The sequence below is a fragment of the Juglans microcarpa x Juglans regia genome, chromosome 6D (assembly GCF_004785595.1).
Source record: "Juglans microcarpa x Juglans regia isolate MS1-56 chromosome 6D, Jm3101_v1.0, whole genome shotgun sequence".
NCBI classification, from domain to species: Eukaryota; Viridiplantae; Streptophyta; class Magnoliopsida; order Fagales; family Juglandaceae; genus Juglans; species Juglans microcarpa x Juglans regia.
The window spans coordinates 32,603,983-32,624,215 of record NC_054604.1 but is presented as its reverse complement, the minus strand read 5'-3'; the positions used below and the strand labels follow the sequence as shown (position 1 = coordinate 32,624,215).

The 20,233-nt window shown below is 34.3% G+C and overlaps 2 protein-coding genes and 1 long non-coding RNA gene across 4 annotated transcripts; all 3 read left to right on the top strand.

Annotated features, from left to right (window-relative positions):
• The first annotated feature begins 4,766 nt into the window (after positions 1–4,766).
• Positions 4,767–7,322, top strand: LOC121235888 (uncharacterized protein At4g22758-like). Its single transcript, XM_041132319.1, has 3 exons — positions 4,767–5,317; positions 6,094–6,301; positions 6,771–7,322. The coding sequence occupies exons 1-3, from the start codon at positions 4,985–4,987 to the stop codon at positions 7,013–7,015; spliced, it is 786 nt and encodes a 261-aa protein (XP_040988253.1). The 5' UTR covers positions 4,767–4,984; the 3' UTR covers positions 7,016–7,322.
• A 2,718-nt stretch (positions 7,323–10,040) lies between these two features.
• On the top strand, positions 10,041–11,281 carry LOC121235889 (uncharacterized protein At4g22758-like). Its single transcript, XM_041132320.1, has 2 exons — positions 10,041–10,559; positions 10,928–11,281. Exons 1-2 carry the CDS (start codon positions 10,175–10,177, stop codon positions 11,083–11,085), a joined length of 543 nt encoding a protein of 180 aa, XP_040988254.1. The 5' UTR covers positions 10,041–10,174; the 3' UTR covers positions 11,086–11,281.
• Positions 11,282–14,026: 2,745 nt separating this feature from the next.
• LOC121235890 lies at positions 14,027–18,096 on the top strand. Of its 2 annotated transcripts, none has more exons than XR_005934621.1 (3): positions 14,027–14,105; positions 17,416–17,612; positions 17,705–18,096. It is a non-coding gene; the product is annotated as an uncharacterized LOC121235890 (long non-coding RNA). The 2 variants fall into 2 exon arrangements; XR_005934620.1 differs by having other exon boundaries at positions 14,033–14,105; positions 17,456–17,612.
• The last annotated feature ends 2,137 nt before the right edge of the window (positions 18,097–20,233 follow it).

Here is a 20,233-nt window from a genome sequence, read left to right as displayed (position 1 = left end):
TCTCTTTCATTTTTATTATTGATAGATCTTTGATGGGCTGGGTGGTGTAAAGATCCTACTTTTATAAGTTATTTTATCAAAATATTTATCATTTAAAATATGATTGTGTAAAAGATTGTAAAAAATAAAATAAAATTGTGTATCTATCATTTTTCTTATTAAAAATAATTTTAAATTTTCATGGCGACCCTCAATTTAAAAGAAAGTAATAAAAAAGCAAATGAAGTTGCAGACGACCTCACAAAATCAGGAGTAACTGGTTTTGATACTTATTTCGCTTTCTGGCATCAGTTTATAATGTTTCATTGTTTTGGTTGGTTTTAGGTTTAAACTCTAGTTGCTGTACTTTAGTATGTGGTTTTTGGTTTTTAATAGAAAAATAATTTTACAATACTCTCTGGTTTTTGAATTTGTTGTAAACACTACAATTTATTGCTCTGTATGAGGATACAAGTGAGGACTTATCAATAATAATAATAATAATAATAAAATAAATGATATTTGCTAAAAAAAAAAAATCAAAGGAGAACAAAGAAACTCGTAATCGAGGTTGGGCTGGCTCAGCCAATTGCCACTAGACCCACTACACAACATCACACTTCGTTTAGTTGCTCTAGGTCCAAGCCCATCGTCCTAATACTTCTCTTCCCTTTCTTAGAACAAGCCAGAACGACAGACAGAAGTGTTTAATCGAACAGGATCAAAATACCTTGTAATCTGCAATTCTGAATGCTGGTGGTAACTTATGAAACTAACAAACTTGTTGAACAATCGCCTAATCCATCTTGTCTGTGTATTTGAAATCTGCGAATTTGGCGTAGACTCAGAGGGTGCTTGATGAGATTACAAGGAAAGATGTTACTATGTCTTGGAATTCAATGGTTTTGGGGTATGCGAGAGTTGGAAATATGGACCGGGCAGGCTCTTTGTTTCAACAGATGCCGGAAAAAAACCAGGCTTCTTGGAAATCAATGATCAGTCATGGATACGTTGATTGTGGGAGTATAGAATCGGCTAGAGGCATGTTTGATTGAATTGATTCAATGCCTCGAAGAGATAATGTTGCGTGGGCCATAATGTTGTGTCTGCTCGAAAAATCTTCGATCAGATCGATGAGAAATAACTGCTCTCATATAATGCTATGATGGCTTGCTATGCTCGAAATAGTCAACCTAAGGAGGCCATTGAGCTGTTCAACCGGATGGTTGAGCCAGATGGCCTAATGACTTTCGCTTGTTCACAACTTTGAGATTCTATAAATGTGGGTTTTGGATTGAGCGATATAAGTTAGGCACTGAAGTGGAAGATCCTTTGGTGACTGCTTTAGTTGACATGTGTGGAATCCATCGATAAGGCATGTGGGCTGTTTCATGAGCTCATAAAAAGCATGCCAATGCAGCCTTATGCTGAGGTCTGGGGAGCTTTGCTTCTTGATTGCGGGCTACATCATAATGTTGAGCTTGGGGAGATAACTGCTTGACAATGAACTGGTGCCTGATCCATCTGCTTATTGCCTGTTTCTTGCCAACATTTATGCTTCTATCGAGAGGTTGGATGGTGTGAAGAGACTAAGGAAGGCTGTGGGGGAGAAGGGATTCACTGATACCTGGGTGTAGTTGGGTGGAATCTATGTGACTGTTCATATAATTGGGAGATCAGGCATACAATGCACCTGCTCAGAGACCATGGTATAATTCTGGCTTTTGATCAAACAATCCATCAATTGATGGGTTAGTTTGAGGTGTGGAAGGTCTGCAAATAACAAAATTAAACAACAAAAAGACAGATAAGACTGCTCATTCTTTAATTCTTTTGCCAATTAAAGAACCACGCACACAATTTCTGATGTTATCAACTCCCCTGGTTTTCTGAAAAATTTTCTACTGTTAGTTTTATCCTTTGATGTGTACAAGTTACATATGTATATCTTCCTTCAAACCTTATCCATGTCTTGTGAGTTTCACACTCCTGTCCTTAACCAAGTTCAAGAATAGAAGTGCTGTAATGCAAACATGCATGTCTGCAGATGATGTGATATAAATTCAATTATAATTTAAGTTGATGTTGTGGCATTTTCGCTACTCGATTTTTCGTCGATTCATCCGTCAGTGAGCAAACAAGGTGTTTGACACCACTTCACAAGGCTGCAACTTTACAGAGACACAACACTCCGAAGGGTTGTTCTTGTCCTATGTCAAGGGACGTCTTTCATGAAAAACCCATCACCATTGAAGATATTCACGCGCACGAGAGAGCACAGAATTATGTGCGATCGCTCTAACACACCAAACACTGCCATGCATGGAGGATTTTCTTTTGGAACCAAATGCACAGATTCCATGTTTCAAATGTCAAGAAAGGGATCACATTCAAAGGTACAAAAGGTGATTGAAACAGCAAGGTCAGAGCTTATTATTACTTAATACGAGGCTTAAAAACAAGTTTTATCGAAATTGCCATCTTACAAAAGATGATCGAAAAAACTGAGGAGCTCTCTCTCTCGCCCATCTTATTTGGAATAGAAAACTTACATCAAAACCCTTTCAAAACTCCCCTCTATTTGATTGATGAACATCTTTTGCTTTTTCCATAAGGAAAAAAAAAATGCTAATTAGTTTTAGATAAATATATCAGTTCGACATTTAGAAATTAATGCAAAGGCAAAACCGGGTGAAGACGAGACCACCACGCTAACAAAATAATTAGGTACTATTTTGCCTTAATCTTACACCTTGTAAAATATTTCTCTGAACAAAATATTTTAATTCTTCTTGTTGGTCTTTGGTGGCCGCAGCCAACTGGCCAGTTGGAACTCATAGCATCCTCAATATATTAGTTAAGGCTAAATGATATTTTTGATGAATGTGAAATGAATTTGACTTTTAGCTATTTTATTCACATAAGTCTTCATTTTAGAATAATTATTTTTTCTTTATATAACAATAAAATAATATAAGATAAATTTGACTTTATCTATTCACATCAAATCCCCACATTGAATTATCCATTTATTCATTATATAATAATCAGTAAGTAATAATTAAAAAAAAAATTAATTATTAATTTATTTTATTTTATCATATTTTATCATTCTATCTATTATATATTAATTAATAATCATATTCTAATTAAATTATGTCAATTAGTAATCATATTCTAAACAAAAAAGAGAAGGTTTGGTACCATGCAAAGCCCCCTAGCACATGAGCCGTGCATTAATGGTTTTTTTATTTATTTAATGAGTAAACTGAAGCCGTGCATTAATAATTACTTAGAAAATATAGATATTTACTTGAAAGTAGTTAATTTACTTGAAGCTGTGTCCCCCAAATATCACCTAGTAATATTATTTTCATCCAACTTGAAAGTAGACATGAAAGCAGAGAGAGAAATAAATGATAAAATACACATTTAGTTTATCTATAGTAACTAACAAATTTGGAAATGATTTTAGTGTTCATTGTAGGTAAAGTCCAAATATTTTGATTTTAACTAATCCATTGTGATGATATTTTAGGGTCTAATAGCTAAATATGTGATAGATTTAGCTTTTAGCTAATCCATTGAGGATGTTCTCAGCCCCGTTTGGATTGAGAAGCGATTTCAACTAATTTCATCTCATTATTACAATTTTTTTAAATTTTAACACAAAATATAATAAATAATTAAACTTTTTCAAATTTTAAAATAAAAATAATATTAAAAAATAATATTATAACAATATTTTATTCAACTTTCAACTTTTATCTCAACTAATTTTATCTCAACTCACTATCTAAACAGCACCTCAATTATCATCTAAAAAAATAAGAAAAATGTTTAGTATAAATATAAATATAAAAATAAAAATAAAGATGTCAAATAATATACTTTAATTTCCAGGGGTCATAAAGAAAAAAAAAAAAAAAAATTCAGATCATCCGCCCATCAATAATTGTGATTTAGAAATATAAGAATAAAAAAATGACATAAGTTTAAGTTTATGTGTACGTACAAGCAATTTGATCGGACAACTAGGAGCTTCTGGTCGGAAAGAGAGACAAGATCCGTAATTGTTTCTACTGTTATCATTAATATTAATTAATACATATACTTTCAAGCATCTTGGAGACTTCGGAGATTGGGTTTTGAAGGTCGATAACAATTAACAGTGCTTAAAAAGAAAAACATTCATTAAAGTGAAATTAATAAAATGGGTAAACTGAAAAAAATACATTCAAGAGAGATAAACACAAATCTAAATAATTAAAGTTATGTCTTATTACGATATAAAATAAATAAATATAAATTACAAAAAAAAAATTAATATGAACTTATTTTTTTTGTTGAGTCACAAACTTATTGGTTTCAGCGTTAATATTAAGAGAAAGTTTATTATGTCGCCCTATTATGACCGCTTAATTTGATTGTTGGTCAAAATTTTTTTTTTGTTTTTTTTTTACTTGATGGTTAAGGAAGTGATTTTAAATATATTGGTATATTTTTTTTATTTTTTAAAAATATTTAAATGTATTAAAAAATATGAAAAAAATAAAAAATAAAAAATAAAATAAAATTACTGAACGGCATGCCAGCTTTAAGAATGGGGCGGCATAGTAGCTCCACTCTAATATTAATAGTAATTATAATAATAAATATTGTTATTATTATTATTATTTTGCTAAGCATTTCTTGGGATAGATTTGTAATTGTTCAGGTCCCCACAAAAAAAGTTAGCGTGTTGGAAAATGAAATAAACTCAAACTTCAGCGCTCGGAAAATAAATATGAACTTTAAAGTACAGTCTGGCCAATGAAATAAAAGCACCGTTGTTAACTTCGCAAAACCACCAACTACCACTCCAACTTCTCCCGGTCGGCCGTTCCTTCCTTTCTGATTACTCTTCCAAATCACACGAAACAAGAACGAGAAAAATTCCCACTCAACCTCCCTCTCCCTTTTCAGTTCCTAAACCAATAAAACCAGTGCTCCTACTATTCCATATATGCCCGAGAGAAGTCTGAGGCGGAGAGCTCCGGCCACCAGTGGCCGGTGTAGCAAGCCGCCGAATCCGTCTCCTTCGCCGCGGGGGAGGAGCCCGCCGCCCCGGAGATCGGCGAAGCATGCTTCGAAACCCGTTAAGATTTTGAATCGCTGCTCTTCGGACCCGATGCTTTGGAGTTCGAGCTCTGGTGTTAACGGCAGTAGCATCAGCGACGATGATCAGAGTTTGAGATCTGAGGGTGCCGGTGTTCTTTTTGCGCCTCACACATTTACGGACGTCTTTGCGTCCTCGCCTTCGTTGTTGGGTCTCCGACTCTCACCTCAGAGGTACGAGGTAAGAGTCAAATTTGATATCTTTTGCTTTGTTTCTTTTTCATTTTTCACCTGTATTGTATATGGGAATGAGATTTCATATTTGGTAGGAATCTTTTACCTTTCACACTCAAAATATTAGTTGAAAGTTTTGGGATTTAAAAAAGAAAAAAAACAGTTTCTTTATGCTCGATGACATCATTCTCGACCCTACGTTTGTTCATTGAGTTGGGAAAACCTCTACAGCCATCCCAAAAAAGAGTAATACCCGTTTGGTTTTCATTATTTTTTAATATTATTATTATTTTATAATTTGTAAAAGTTAAATTATTTATTATATTTTATGTGAAAAGTAAAAAGTTAAAAGAAAAAAAAATAAGACACCCATTTTAATTCAACAGTCTCCGTATCAAAAAGAAAAGAACAAAGAAAAAACTAGAAATATGCTATATCCATTTGAAAAATTGATTGCCTCAAGAATTTTTTCCTCCCCGTTCATTGGGTTGTATAAACAATTAACAAATTGTACCCTATAAACTTGGAAAACCCCAGAGTTGATTTATTTTTTCTCTTTTCTGTTATTTTCACTTTTCATTTACTACTGGCCCAGTGGGTTGGTTGTTGAAAATAATGCAAAACGATGTTGCTTTCGGCTATGTCAAATCCAGTGATTAGGTGTTTCCCATGCTTTCTAAATTTAAGCATTGCCAGTTCTTATTTTGGCACTTTGATCATGAGATTCTAGGGCTCCTACCATTGTGCATATCCAAACGTTGTGAAGGTTATGGAATGCTGCAGGGATATAGGAAAGATGCAAAGGTGGTGGTTAATGTAACAGTTGAAGGAAGTCCAGGACCGGTCCGGACCTTGGTTAAACTAGGGGCCAGTGTGGAGGACACCATTAAGCTTGTTGTAGACAAATATAGCGATGAAGGGCGAACTCCTAAGCTGCACCGGGATGCAGCATCCTCATTCGAATTGCATCACTCCTATTTCAGTCTTACATGTAAGCAAATGTTAAGATTTCTTTACCTTTTCTCCATAGATAGAACCACCAAACAAATTCTGCATTTGCTTAAATGGGTGTGTTTGTTTTAGAGTTGTGACCAATTATTTACTCTGGTTTCTCATATAAAGACAATACTCCTTAGAAATTCTGAAGTTTTTCCTTCAAAGTATAAAATGATTCAACATAGCATAATCTGAAGACTGTTTCTGGTAATAATTATAATATAGAAAGTGATTTAAAACATCTGCTACAAAAATATGATGCCTTTTTTAGAAATTATGAATGGCTATCGAGAGAGTATTGCCTAGACTGGATATGTATATTTTCAATGCATTGGCAGTAGCTTGTTGTTCAATCAACATTTGATTCCCATCCTAATCAGCCTCCATGAGGATATATGTCGATGGGATTAAAAAGAGAAATCAATGTCTTCTGCTGAAATGTTTTCCTTACTTCGGTTGAGTAGGTTTGGATAAATCAGAAATGATTGGAGATGCTGGCAGCAGAAGCTTCTATCTTCGAAAGAGTAGCAGTCAGCACAGTAGTAATGCAGCATCTCCTTGCACTACAGAAATTGTTCCGGCAAGAGAATGCTCTCCTCCACCCATTCCACCCCCTGCATTTTTGCTACCCTCTTTCATTGCCCGAAAGATCAGCAAAATTGTTAGAAGAACACGCAGGCTTTGGAAACTCTTGGTCTGCCTACAATGAGGATGGCCAGACACCATATATTTATTTCTATTGCTTTGAGTAACAACATATAATTTATGTTACTCATAACAATAGCCAGCTGAATTGGTTTCCCTTTCGCCCTTCAATACAAATTACCATTTTCTTTGATCATACGTACGTATATTATGTACATAATAGGGAATTGAACTCTCATTTCCTTTCTCCACCATTTGATGTGTAGATTGCTCATGTAAAGATATACTGCAGCCATAGTGCTGGTTCAAATCACAAAATGAATATCCAACCGTGAAGCATTACAAAAATATATTCAAGTCGCTTTCTATTTGTTTTGAGTCCACAACATATGAGCTTGTCGTGTTCTTCTTTATCCTGTCTTAAATTGAAGTCTTTAAAAAATTATGACCTCGTTTGAATTCGAAATTCATATCAACTCATCATTATAATTTTTTAAAATTTTCACATAAAATATAATAAATAATTTAATTTTTTTAAATTTTAAAATAATAATAATATTAAAAAATAATATTCTAATAATATTTTATTATACTATTTACAAACCATTTCAACTCGTCTATGAATCTAGACGGGGCCATATGTTTCATTTGATCAGTGATAGTAAATATGATCATGATAAGAAATAGTAATCCTAAAATTTGAGAATTAAATAGTAATGGATAATCGAGAAACAAAATTAAAATGCGACAAGTACTATAGTCGAGAAATTAGCAAGGTCATTTTTTTTACAGTAACAAAAAATAATATTTGAAAATAAAATAAAATTAAATGTGATGTATCTTTTTTCTGGACCTATTGTATCGGTACTCTGGTTTTGGACCCTTTTTATTGGCACTATAGGCGTCAAAGACAAAAGCATAGAAAATTACTAAATCCATCCAATATTATTTTGAATAATATTGGTTGGAGTTGTCACCATTCACTCATGTTCACCTAACCAGATGTCCCCCAACCAGGAAAAAGGTCGAATGAAACAGACAATGGGCAACCGAATATTATTTCCTTGTCCATGACCCCTAGAAAGTGGGGGGAGGCTTCAAGCATTGAAATAAAGGAGGAAGGAGAGCATTCTTTTTTAGCTTTTGTCGTGTTGGTCGGCAAAATGTACAAAACGGTCGGTTGGATATTACCGTCACTAAAGACCCATCTCAAATACTGTGCTGGGGGGTTGCAATAAAGCCAATAAATTAAGCATAAGACACATTAAAGTTGTATACATGACTTGTGCAAGTGTTTTGATGCCACGTTAAAGTTGGGTGTAAGGCAGGCAAGCATTATAAGGCAATATTTAAGAAGTGGAAACTTTCAAGGAAACAAACTAAAGCTTTGGTCAGTGCTATCTATTGAGTATGGACCGAACTATAGAACAACTTGTATCCTATGCATGCTGTCCAAGTTTTGAATGAAAATCAGTCGGCCTACCTAGCACAGTTTCTGGGAATTCACTACGCTTTTCCATAAGGTTGTTAAGAACTTAAAGAGGGTGCCGTGTTAATTTGGGCTGGGGTGTTCTAACTTCTGTCAACTATGAAAGCAACAATTGTCGACTAATCAATCACGACCTAACATTAAATGTGATAATCGACTTTGATGATGTTAAGCTACGTCCAATCGTGGAGTGCGTAAGTGTTGTATAGTTTAAAATTTTAAATTTTATACCGTACTGATTGGTATGGTCGAAATATATCATTTTTGTGGTTTAGCCGATATAGAGAAGGATATAGTTTCGTATCGGTCGGAATTTCGGCTCATACCGGTTTATATTTCGGCCTTTACTTTTTTTTTTCATTTCTTCAAACTGCAAGCTCATTTTTTGACCTTCCAACTTAGACTAGACTATTTATAATTTATATATAATTTATTCATATATAGACTATTATTTTAGAATATAATTTATATATATATATATAATTTATTTACATATAGACTATTTCAAAACAGTACTAGTATCAAAATATCTCATTTTAATACCTCGACTGAAATCATTACCGGTATAGTATTTAAAATATTAGCGTAATCATTTTTAAAAAAAATAGAGTTTATTATTAAAATTATTATTTTTATATAGATTCTATATTTAGTCTATTTTTTCAACGAAATTGCGTGCCTTGCCACTTCGATTATAAATATCATTTTCTTGAGCAAACTTTTTGTTTGGATGTTGAAGTGTTGAGCATATATGCATTAATGATCACATCCCCAGAATTTGGATTTGGGAAGAACATCGTCGTCTCTTTCAGACTTGCAGTACTACTAATTGCAACCCTTTTAATGTCCCCAATTAATCAATATGCACTTTATGTTGCGAAGATTTAAATTAGCTAAAGACTGATCATCATTATGTTTGGAATAGCAATTAATTCTGGTTCTAGAAGGCTTTGTCCTTCAAAATCTACTCTGAATATAACATCTCTGATCCATACATACACATCATCGTGTACAATATACATAAATATAACATGACCGCATGCAATAGTACTTTCGTGGATCGGCAATATCATCAACAGGAGGTAGGAGGCAAAAATTGTCCTTGAGAGGCCATGTATCCGTTTCTACTGGCGGCACATGCAGGATAGATAGATAGATAGATAGATAAGCCAAGCAGCGGTGTCTGCATGCTCGGTCTGCTCATCTCTTCAAATCCCACCCTCCTGATCTCCCTTTTGCATTTGCCACAGACACCGATTCTCACTCGTATTCGATCGTGTCCATTTGTGAGCGTGCCTTCTTCTTTTTGTTTGTTTGTTTTACTTTCTTGCATTATTACCATCATGATGCAGTGTACTTTTCCCTCGAGAAGTTGCCTTATATTATTCTCCTGCATTTTTTTGGCATTTCTCGTTACCATTTCAATGATCTATTAATACCAACGAAACTGTAAAAACTATTATAAAAATCTCTTATTAATTACTATTAAGCATGTTCTTTTCTCGATCTGTAAATAAGCAAAGCATCCAGGGGCACTTTCAAAGTTTGCCACTTTCTGGGAAGCTTCGCGCTTCCTCTTTTAAATACTGATCAAAACCCTCCGCCATTTCGATCTCCATCACTAGTACCACTACTGTCTTTCTTACAAAGTAAACTTAATTCCAACGACAAGCATCGCATGAAAACACGCACACATTCTCGAACTCAAAAATCATTAATCCTATCGTCCGCTTCATGAGTTCCCGGTCTTTGACGCATAACCGGCGACGTGACGAGTTTAGGCTTCCTCCGACGGCCTCCATCAGGTCCCTCAAGACCTTACCGCCGGACCGACACTCCGACATCGTTCGACGGCCCGGAGGTTTCACCACCGCCCCTAGAAGGCTTAATTCTGCACCGTCCATCGGCGGTTCCACCTCCGGGCTGACGAAGCTGCTGCTCAACGTGACGATCGAGAGGAGCTTGGGGCCTGTACAGTTGGTCATGCCGCAGGAGAACACGATCCGGGACTTGATAAAGGCAGCGCTGGAGATCTACGGTAGGGAGAAGAGGAGGCCGTTTCTGCCAGCGACTGATCCTCACCGTTTCGAACTCCACTACTCGCAATTCAGCTTGGAGAGTAGGCGTCCTAGTTCCCTCTCCCGGTCATGGAATATTGGAAATTTTGAAAAGTTGTTCGAATTTGCATGAAAACGTCGTCCTTTCCTTTTGAACTTTGTGATTGAATTTGGTCTAGGAAACCGTAATTTTGGCAACAACTCTGTTTTTCTATATTTACCTGTCCTGTTGAGTTGTCAATAATTAATTAGCCCAAAAGCATGTTTTCTAGGAACTCGGAAGAAAAAAACATAAAAGAAAAAAAAAAAAAAAAAAAAAAAGCAAAGACATCGGCATGGCAGTGATGTTCATGTTTGTTCTCCTCTGATACTCTAGTTTTTGTTTCCAATTACAAAATATTAACCAACGTTGTGTGGATGGTGGGTGCAGGTTTGAGGCCAGAGGAAAAGCTGATGAACTTGGGATCTCGTAATTTCTTTTTGTGCTCAAAGCCATCCACGTCTGCCGGTTCTTCTTGCTCCGAGGAAGCAAAGAAGGCAACCGACATTGCTTTTCCATTAACAAAGTTGATGGATTTCTTGTTATAGATCTTAGTTTAGTGTTATTTTTCCTCCCTCTTTTTTGAACAAAGCTAATGACAGCATCTGCTTCGGTGCTTGTTATTAAGAATAATTATATTTTAGTTTGTACATTACGTAGCATAGTAGTTTGTAAATTGTTTCCAAAAAAAGAAAATAAAAAAGAAAAAAGGAGAGCGCGCTCTCTTGTCCTCAATTCCCATTGCTTCCCAATGCAAGAAGTTCTATTTTATCCTTAAAATAGTCTTCTTTTCTTTTTGAGAAGTGTAGACGTACAAAATGATTATATAAAAATAAATTTATAAAATAATAATGTAATTTTATATGATTTATTAAATTTATTTTACGATAAAAATAACTTCATAATTTTACATACGCGTTATTTTATGAATTATTTTTAATTATATTTCTTTTTGTTCCCATCCATTCTAGACATTCCGAGGTTGTCTAGGATTCGAACTTGAGCCTTGAGACATCGTTTCTTACTTAGGATGGGTGCAAACTACCCTCACGCCATTATAAGATAGTTGACAATTTGATTCTTCAGTTTTAAGATTTACAATAAATGCCCTAAAATGTCTAATCCCAGCAATTTGATGTGCTCATGTACATCTTTTTTTATTCATGCGAAAAAAATAATAATTATTAAGTAGTTTTAGAATAGGAAAATATAATACTCTTATTTTATTATATGATATCACATGAATACAAAAAGAAGTTATATATAGGTCGATATTTTACTATATATGGATCCATTATCGTTATAGAAAAAATCAGAATGCTAAATTTTTTTTAATGATAAAATATATGGTAGGGTTTCATATTGGAGTTGTTTTTTTGTACGTGTATGATTAAATAATAATATAAATGGGATTTATTTATTAAAACTAATGATCATGTAAACAATTGTAATAATATGTTTTTAGATGCAGAGATGCTTGGAGAATGAGATGAGATGATAAATTTGTAAATAGTAATAAAATAATTTGTGAATAATAGTGAACATGTTTGAGTTACGATATTTTATGAGATTTTAGAAAATGAGAGAGAAGTTTGAGTAAAAATATTATAAAATTAAATATTGTTAGAATATAATTTTTAATATAATTTTTTTTGGAATTTGAAATTTTATTTTTTTTGGGAAGTTTGGAAAATTTGTAATGATTAGATAATTATTAGATGAAAAAGTTAAAGATTTAAAATTAAAAAGTGTTTGTGTTTAAATAATATTTAAAAATAAGATGAGATGAAACCATCCCATCTTCCAAACAAGCCCTTATCCATAGTCCAAGATCTATTTAAAAATTAGTTGTATACAAGAATGTATAAGTTATTATTTTGATTTTATGTTATCCTTTTGTTGTAATCCATAAGTGAATCTTCTAAATCTGTACATATTAGTTGATGAATTTTTTTAGGATGGAATGCAATGAGCATGGGTTATTGCCTATTGGAAATGATATCCGGTGTTAACGTCGTGTTTCACAAGCCTTTAAACTGGGTTTTAGAAACTCGGGTCTTCGGGCAGTCACCTGCACACTTTAAGCAAACATGGAGAATGGGGGTCTTGGTGGTGGCCGGGGAGTCTCCGATACTACAATCAGTATATCTCCTTAATAGTTTGTGCGAAAACTTAGAGGAATCAAATAAAGTTTTTCATACTTAGGGATCGACTTTTATATTAGGTTTCTGGTCTGGATAGCTTATCATTGACTTTAAGGGACTCATGTCCTGTCTACTATTCATTTGGTCGAAATCCATTAATGTTGCGTTGCTTTTGGGACGGCATTATTAATACGGTGTAGAGTCTGGGGAGTGGCGCCATTAATGCGGTGTGACTCCCTGACTCACTTTACCCTACGGACGTTTTTGTTAAGCCTATTCATGCTTGCTGTCAAGAGATCAAAAGTTCTACATATTTTCTACCCACCTGCCTGCGTAAATTATATGGGTAGGGCATCATCAGGGAGGTGTTAGGGTGGCGAGTTCCATCTTCCCCTACCGTTCGCTTTCCCCAAGTATGGATTGTTTTGTGGGTGAGTACTCTGTAGAAACCCACTGACTTCTTTTAGAGAGAGATCGTTGGTCCGGTCAGGCTCTCTGACTTTCATAGTAACCCCTCATGGGCTTGCCCTGTGAGCCAATAAGGGGAAAAAACCCCTTTACACCAAAGATTGATAGAATATTTCAAGCTCAATGGAATTCAATTTCTTTATTGAATCTCATATGATCAAATCCAAAAAAGGACCATTTTTCCTATTGAGAAATAATTCTTTTTTTCAAATCTCATTATCAATTTATTTTATTTTAAAAAAATATACAATCAAAATGGATATAGATTGTCTTCATTTGAAATGGATAACACGAGAAAAGTTTCTGTTTCTAATAACAAAAACTCTACTCAACCTCCGGTTCTCTAACCGCACGCTACACTCCTGAAGTGGCCCGAACCCGGTTCTTGCCCATGTCACGGTTCTTGCTCTACTCAATCCCGGGCTGCTTCACTCTCCCTCTTCTCCCTCAGAGTGACTCGACGCAACGCATCTCCCTCTTCGAGCCTCAGACCTCTCACCCTCATTCTCCCTCAGACCTCTGAACTCTCCCTCTCGAACCTCATACTCTTCTCTCTCACGCCTTCTTTCTCACCCCGACTCCCTAACCCCAAAATCTCCCGAACCCTAGAAAATTTCCAAAATCTCGAACCCTAGAAAATTTCAGCAACAACATCTAACTCGAAGACCTTCTCTTTTTTTAACCCCTTCTCTCTCCCCCCTTCAGCCCCAAGCCGCTGGAGTGATGGAGCCATAACCTTTGAAGACCCATCTCCCTCACCCCTTCAGTAGAAGAAATCTTCGTCAAAGGTATTTTTTTTTTCCAATTCGTTTTAAATGTCTACCTTTATGTCAATGCTGCATCCTTCTCTCTCAGAGTTTCTGCATTATTTTTGGAGACACGGGGACTGATTTACCACAACCTTTTGAAGACCCATCTCCCTCACCCCCTTCAGTTTGAAGAAATCTCCGTGAAAGGTAATTTTTTTTCCAATTCGTTTGAAATGTCTACCTTTGTTCTCTCAGAGTTTCTGCATTTTTTTTGGAGACACACTTTAATGGGACTCACTTCTCAGTCGCACATGTTTACACATTAAATTCTGGATTTTTTTTATGCTCTGCATCTGAATTCCAATGTTAATGGCCATGTATCATTTCTATGGTACAATGCACAAAAGCAAAAGTCGACTGAAAACCCTAGTATTTTTTAGACTCCAAATAAAAAACCCTTTAGAAATTAGGTTACATCCCTTGTAAATTACATTTTGTTTTTGTAAAAGATCTCTGTTATGAACTATGTTAAATGTTGAATGTAAAATAATTGCCAAGTAAACAGTTAGCAAATTGCCAAAATATTTTATGCCAGAGAAGCTAATGTGCTCGATAGTGGCCTGGATAACTTAGGGTTTAAAACAACATAAATCATGGCTGTCACAGAGAATTGATCTTCTCCTTAGATGGAGCACTATTAATGATGTGCTCAGATTTTCGAAATGGTTCTGCCTAATAAATTGGCATCTTAGACACTTCTTCACATTTATAGCAGCTGTTTGGATTTATATGCCTTGTCAACATCTCTTCAATACATGCTTGTACAAGAGCAATGTTATAGTGCCCTTTTTTTAGGAGTATAATTCCATATAGGTTTTTCTTTGTTCTTTTGATTCTTCTTGATGCATGAACAACATAGTAGATTAAGAAAGTCACATTGATAAAAACCATTAAGACATGTCGATATTGCCTAAATACCCAATTTGTATGGGGGTACTTAATCCCAATTGTGTTGGCATTTGAAACTTCAAAGTAGATGAGGAACTTGAATATGTGACCTAAAATAGAGGTGAGTTGGTCATTGCTGGGATTTTTAAATTTGAAGCTTTATTAGAATAAGAAATTGACTATTTCATATAAACCTAAGCATTTATAAATATAGTAATTTGCATGATATGAAGCATGTGATCGTTGATGAGCCTTATCTTTGTTCAATAGCTTCTGTTATGGTTAAGAAATTCGAAATGTTAGCATTGAGGAGAGATTTTTTGCCCATATGTGAAGGGGAGTGTTAGATTAACTATTCTTATCCACTTAACTTTCAGAGTTAGTGACAATTAATCAATATATTTTCATGGTCTATTTGGATATATTCAATCCTTCTTTTCAAACTGGAAACCAATTGGTTCCAATAATAATATTATGTTGTTATTCCCTTTGGTGCACCCTGTTTCCAATATGTTATCCTCACACTTTTGGACTCTAGCTCTGTGTGCTTCTTAGTCGAGGACGCTTAACCTCAGTTGTATTTTCTTAGAATTTCTCATTTATCTAATTTAGTTAGACTTAAGTGGTGTATAGGTACAAAACAATGTCAGAGGTGATCTGTTTATGTTGTGTAACATTATTGAAGTTCAAATTTAGAATTTATTAGGTTATTGAGAGTCAGGACTCTTGTTTCTGATCTTTGCCATCAAACATTTTTTAGTTAATATATCCCCAGCCTTTCGAAGTAGACATTTTTACACTTTCATGTAGAGAGCTCCAAATTTGTTTTGTTTCTCATTGTTTATATTGATATGCAATCTTGGTAAATGCAGCAGGCTCATTGTCATTTTACAAGATAAAACATATGTGTATGACATAAATAAAGTAAATATATTGGACGCTATTGACACAGTGCCAAATCTAAAAGGTTGGTTGAAAATACGTTCTTTTGTTCCTATAATGTCATTCATAAATTGTTCATCATTTATAATTTTTTTCATAGAATTCTGGTCATTGTTTAACTTTGTCTTCACTTTTTTTTTTTTTTAAAAAAAAAAACGTTCTGGTTTTTGTTTAGTAACTACAATTGAAGTGGAACCCAAGAGTCCTTTGGGAGGTGGAAATCAAAAGGTCCTGTGGGAGTTAAAAATCACAAGTTCTTTTATGCAACAAATGGTCATTTAAATTGTAGGGGGAGTGTAAGAGATAGGTAAGTGAATGATCACAATGGGTGAAGTGAAAATCTTGGCATTGTCGTTAAGCGAATAATAAAATTAAGTAACCGATATAAGGGTGAAAAAACTAAGGTAATTAGGAAACTGATGAACTGGCTCAACCAGAGTAACAAAAATGCTTCAAAAACTATATAGGTCATAAACTGAAACAGTAAATAAAATCCAGAAATGATTTTTTTACCAAATTACCATTCATTAGTTCTATAGGGACGAGAGTAATTTCTGTGGATACTTGGAGAGCATCTTTATCTGTAGTATCTTTCACATGTTTCCTTTAACAATTCCTTCGTTTTTTATTTTGGAGTTGATTGAATATTGTATAGATTGAAAATATATGGGCATATTTTGGTATACTGCATTTATCATGAAGCATATATAACACTTATAATTTGGTGTTACTCTTCCTGTAAGCCTTCTAATTTTTAAAATAAGTCCTCGTGCTATGTCATTTTGCGTGGTCATGACTATCAGGAACAAAGGCATACCTCTTCAATTTCTGGCTTTCTTTCTTTTTAATAGAATTGATTTTGTAATTTCGGAATCAAAATCATACCTTTTCATCAAATACTTATATTTCATAGCATATAATAGTCACAGTTTTTTGATAAGATAATGTAATTATTAAAGAAAAGCTATAAGGGTGCTACCCAAATACACAGGAATGTATAGGAGATGCACCTAAAAGTATCTTAGACATAAAATATAATGTCTAGAACTTTATATGTCACACTAAAATTTACAGTTCTGCAGACCTGACATCATGTTAGATGATTAAATTTCTAAATGTAGTCAAACAATAGAAGCTCCCATATTTGTTGTTAGCATTTTAAACTGCATCTTAACTGCTTTTAGATAGATTTATACTTGGTTTGAAAAAATAATAATGTCAAATTGATGTGAACAATAGATGCACCCAGATTTGTTGTTAGCATTTTAACTTGTTTGCATATTAACATGCATCTTAACTGCTTTTAGATAGATTTATACTTGGTTGGAAAAAAAAAATAAATTAATGTCAAACAATAGATGCACCCAGATTTGTTGTTAGCATTTTAATGCTATTCATCTTGTTAGCATATTAACATGCATCTTAACTGCTTTTAGATAGATTTATACTTGGTTTGAAAAAAAAAATAATAATGTCAAACATTAGAAGCACCCAGATTTGTTGTTAGCATTCCCCTATTTTGTCTGCAAATTGTTATCATAATATTGATTGTGGTTTATATGATGTGGAATATTCTGCTCCTACCTTGTAATAATTCTGATAATGAAGCATGTGGGTAATAACTCAGTGTTGCATTTAAAAGTAGTCATCTGTCAATCATCACGTAGATCAATTATGGCATCGAGTCAATCATCATCATGTGTAGTTAATGATCTTGAAATGGAATCACCGAGTTGTTGGTGTGTTTTGAAAGCGCCATTAAAGATCTCCCACACTCACAAAAATCCTGGAATGAAATTTTATGCTTGTCCGAGTTATGGAACGGTAAATAATTTGCCAATTTTTTGTATTGCAGTTGAATGCATGTACCAAAATATTTATTTACATGAAATTTGAAATTCTTGAATTGTACACAGGGAGAAACAAGATGTCAATTCTTCATTTGGGCAGATATACTTCAATCAGTATTATCTGAGAAAAACCTGACAAGAGAGAATGAAATTCGGAAGAGGGAGGATGCTTTGTTGTTGCGTGAGTATGAAGCTAAAAAAAAAGAGGACAAACTAATAGAGAGAGAGAAAATGCTTCAGAAGCAAGATGACGACCTTCATAGAAGGATAGTAGAGAATAGGGTTGTACGTATATTGTTGTGTCTATATTGGATTGTATCTCTTGTAATTGTTTTTGGTTGGTTCTGAATGTAGATGTATCATATTAGTTTTAAATGAAAACAGATTGATGGAATCCTAACATGTATGATATATTATCTATGAATATAATTATGACAGCTTATATGTATATGAAGTTCAATGTTTTGCATGTGTAGTTGGCATAGCCATTTTTTGAGTGATATTTGGCAATGGCAAGATTTTTTGTGTTTAGATATTTAGAGTTGGCAATATTTTTTTAGTAGAGTTTTTGTTTTTTGAGTTGGCTTTATTAGAGGAAATGTACGCACTTTTCTTATCCAGGACGTTCCCATCTAGGAAGTGATTTTGTTTCTATGGCCAATATGAAAATCCTTCACCGGCTAATTGAGGAAAAATAGCTGTTATTCAAGGATTGATAAATGATTCCAGATCCTAACATACATACGATCCAGTTGCTTCAAAATGTAAAAAACAATTAAAATGAAGACGTCAATGTACCATCACAAACATCTCCATACAGGTTCAAGAACATAACATTGCAATTACTCAATACAGGTTCTAGAGTTTGTTACAAATTCACCAAAACATCTCCAGACTCTACTCCCTCTCGTTTCATCCTCAAGTGAAAACAAAACAACTTCCAATTTTCCAAGCTCTTCATACAGCGTCTCAATCTTATCATATAAGAATAGTCCCATTTCTGTGTCCATCTTTTGGCAAGGAGTTTTCAGCAGGTATTCATCAATCCCACCTGCCTCTTCTATGCGGCTCAGGGCATAGTGGTGAATTTAACTCAAATACCAGTGGTCTAAAATGTAACTGAAGAGCCGCTTCTCCTGGACAGTTGAAGAGAAAGTTCTCAATAATATAGTTATTCAAAGTTGATAAAAGGCAACAGAACAAAGAGAAAGCTAGGAAGTAGCAAACACTCTTGTTTAGGCTATGTAAAAAAATAATACAGCTTCATCCTATGAGGATCCAATGGCACCAACACCTGTGGGTGTATTCACGTTTTATCCAAGCACGTGTCAATCATCTTTATTTAACTTAGTTGCAATAGATTGGTTCTATACAATAGAATTAAAGAAATACCATTGTAAACACACCCCCTCCGCATTCCCCAAGTTTGTTTGTTGGATCAAAGTTCTTGGTGGCGGATCAAAGTTCTGTGCAGATCTATACCTCTAAGCTCTGGACAATACAGTCACTGAGTGTCAATAGAGAGAAAATATCATAAACAATATTTTATAATCTTTTTCTAATTCTTAATCCATAAGGAGAGAGCCAAATTGTGTCAAATTTCGAAGGAAAAAGAAAAGAAAAAAATGCCCATAAAAAGCTTTCAAGATGGTATGGGGAATATAAATATGTTATAGCAGATACACAACTCAAAACCATGCATAAACTTCATTCGATGAAGTCATCTCAGCTTTCTCAAAAAATCATGGTATTGAAATAGTTATTCTCATTTTAAGACAACTATAATGCACATGTAGGAAAGAGATACAAGATTTTGAATCGTTCAGCTCAATACATCCACCCAAAAAATCAATTATGACATGAATTTTTAAGACTATACAGTTATGCTAATGTGGGCTACTTTATGCTAGACCTGATTGGTTCGTGTCTATATGCTTTACAAAGTCTATGCATAGATAGAACAAGAAATACTGGATGCCAATAAACAAAGATCTGAACTAGGATTCAATACAAATATTTCATACCATTGTCAGTAGAGATTTTGCCTCCCAGCCAGCCTTTCAGGTTCATGATACAGCAGGGATGGAAAGATTAAAAATACTACCGCAGCCACTGTCCCAACCACTATTATTAAATACTTTTTGTTGTCACCATCTGACGGAGGTTTGAAATCTGGGAGGAGGAAAATTTTCCAATCAACCAAATGAAAGGAACAACTAGATTCATTCAAAGGCAAACAGAAATGGTCTAGCCTCATAAACAAATCCCAACCTTATTTCTCGAGCCTTTACTTTTGGTTTCAAAATTAATTCTCACTAGTTGTCATGAGAAATTATTAAGTTTTTTTTTTTATTTTATTCCCTTACCTCTCTCATAGTCATGAGAACCTCGGCATACTTGTCAATTTATACATAGAAGGGGGAGGGGAAGTGGAGTTAAAAAGAGAAATGAACCATCATGTTGCTTATCTATGTTGGTCATTGGACTTGTTCTGAGCCATGGTTCATATTTTCCCTTTATTCGGCCATCCAATCCTCATCAATATAGGCTGAAATATAAACTTCCTTTTTCATTTACTGCTCATTGACCTTTTAT

Coding starts and splice junctions, on each gene's coding strand:
- LOC121235888 (XM_041132319.1), top strand. CDS start 4,985: ATGCCCGAGAGAAGTCTGAGGCGGAGAGCTCCGGCCACCAGTGGCCGG. Junction 5,318..6,093: donor TCTCACCTCAGAGGTACGAG/GTAAGAGTCAAA, acceptor GGAATGCTGCAG/GGATATAGGAAAGATGCAAA. Junction 6,302..6,770: donor CTCCTATTTCAGTCTTACAT/GTAAGCAAATGT, acceptor TCGGTTGAGTAG/GTTTGGATAAATCAGAAATG.
- LOC121235889 (XM_041132320.1), top strand. CDS start 10,175: ATGAGTTCCCGGTCTTTGACGCATAACCGGCGACGTGACGAGTTTAGG. Junction 10,560..10,927: donor CTCGCAATTCAGCTTGGAGA/GTAGGCGTCCTA, acceptor TGGTGGGTGCAG/GTTTGAGGCCAGAGGAAAAG.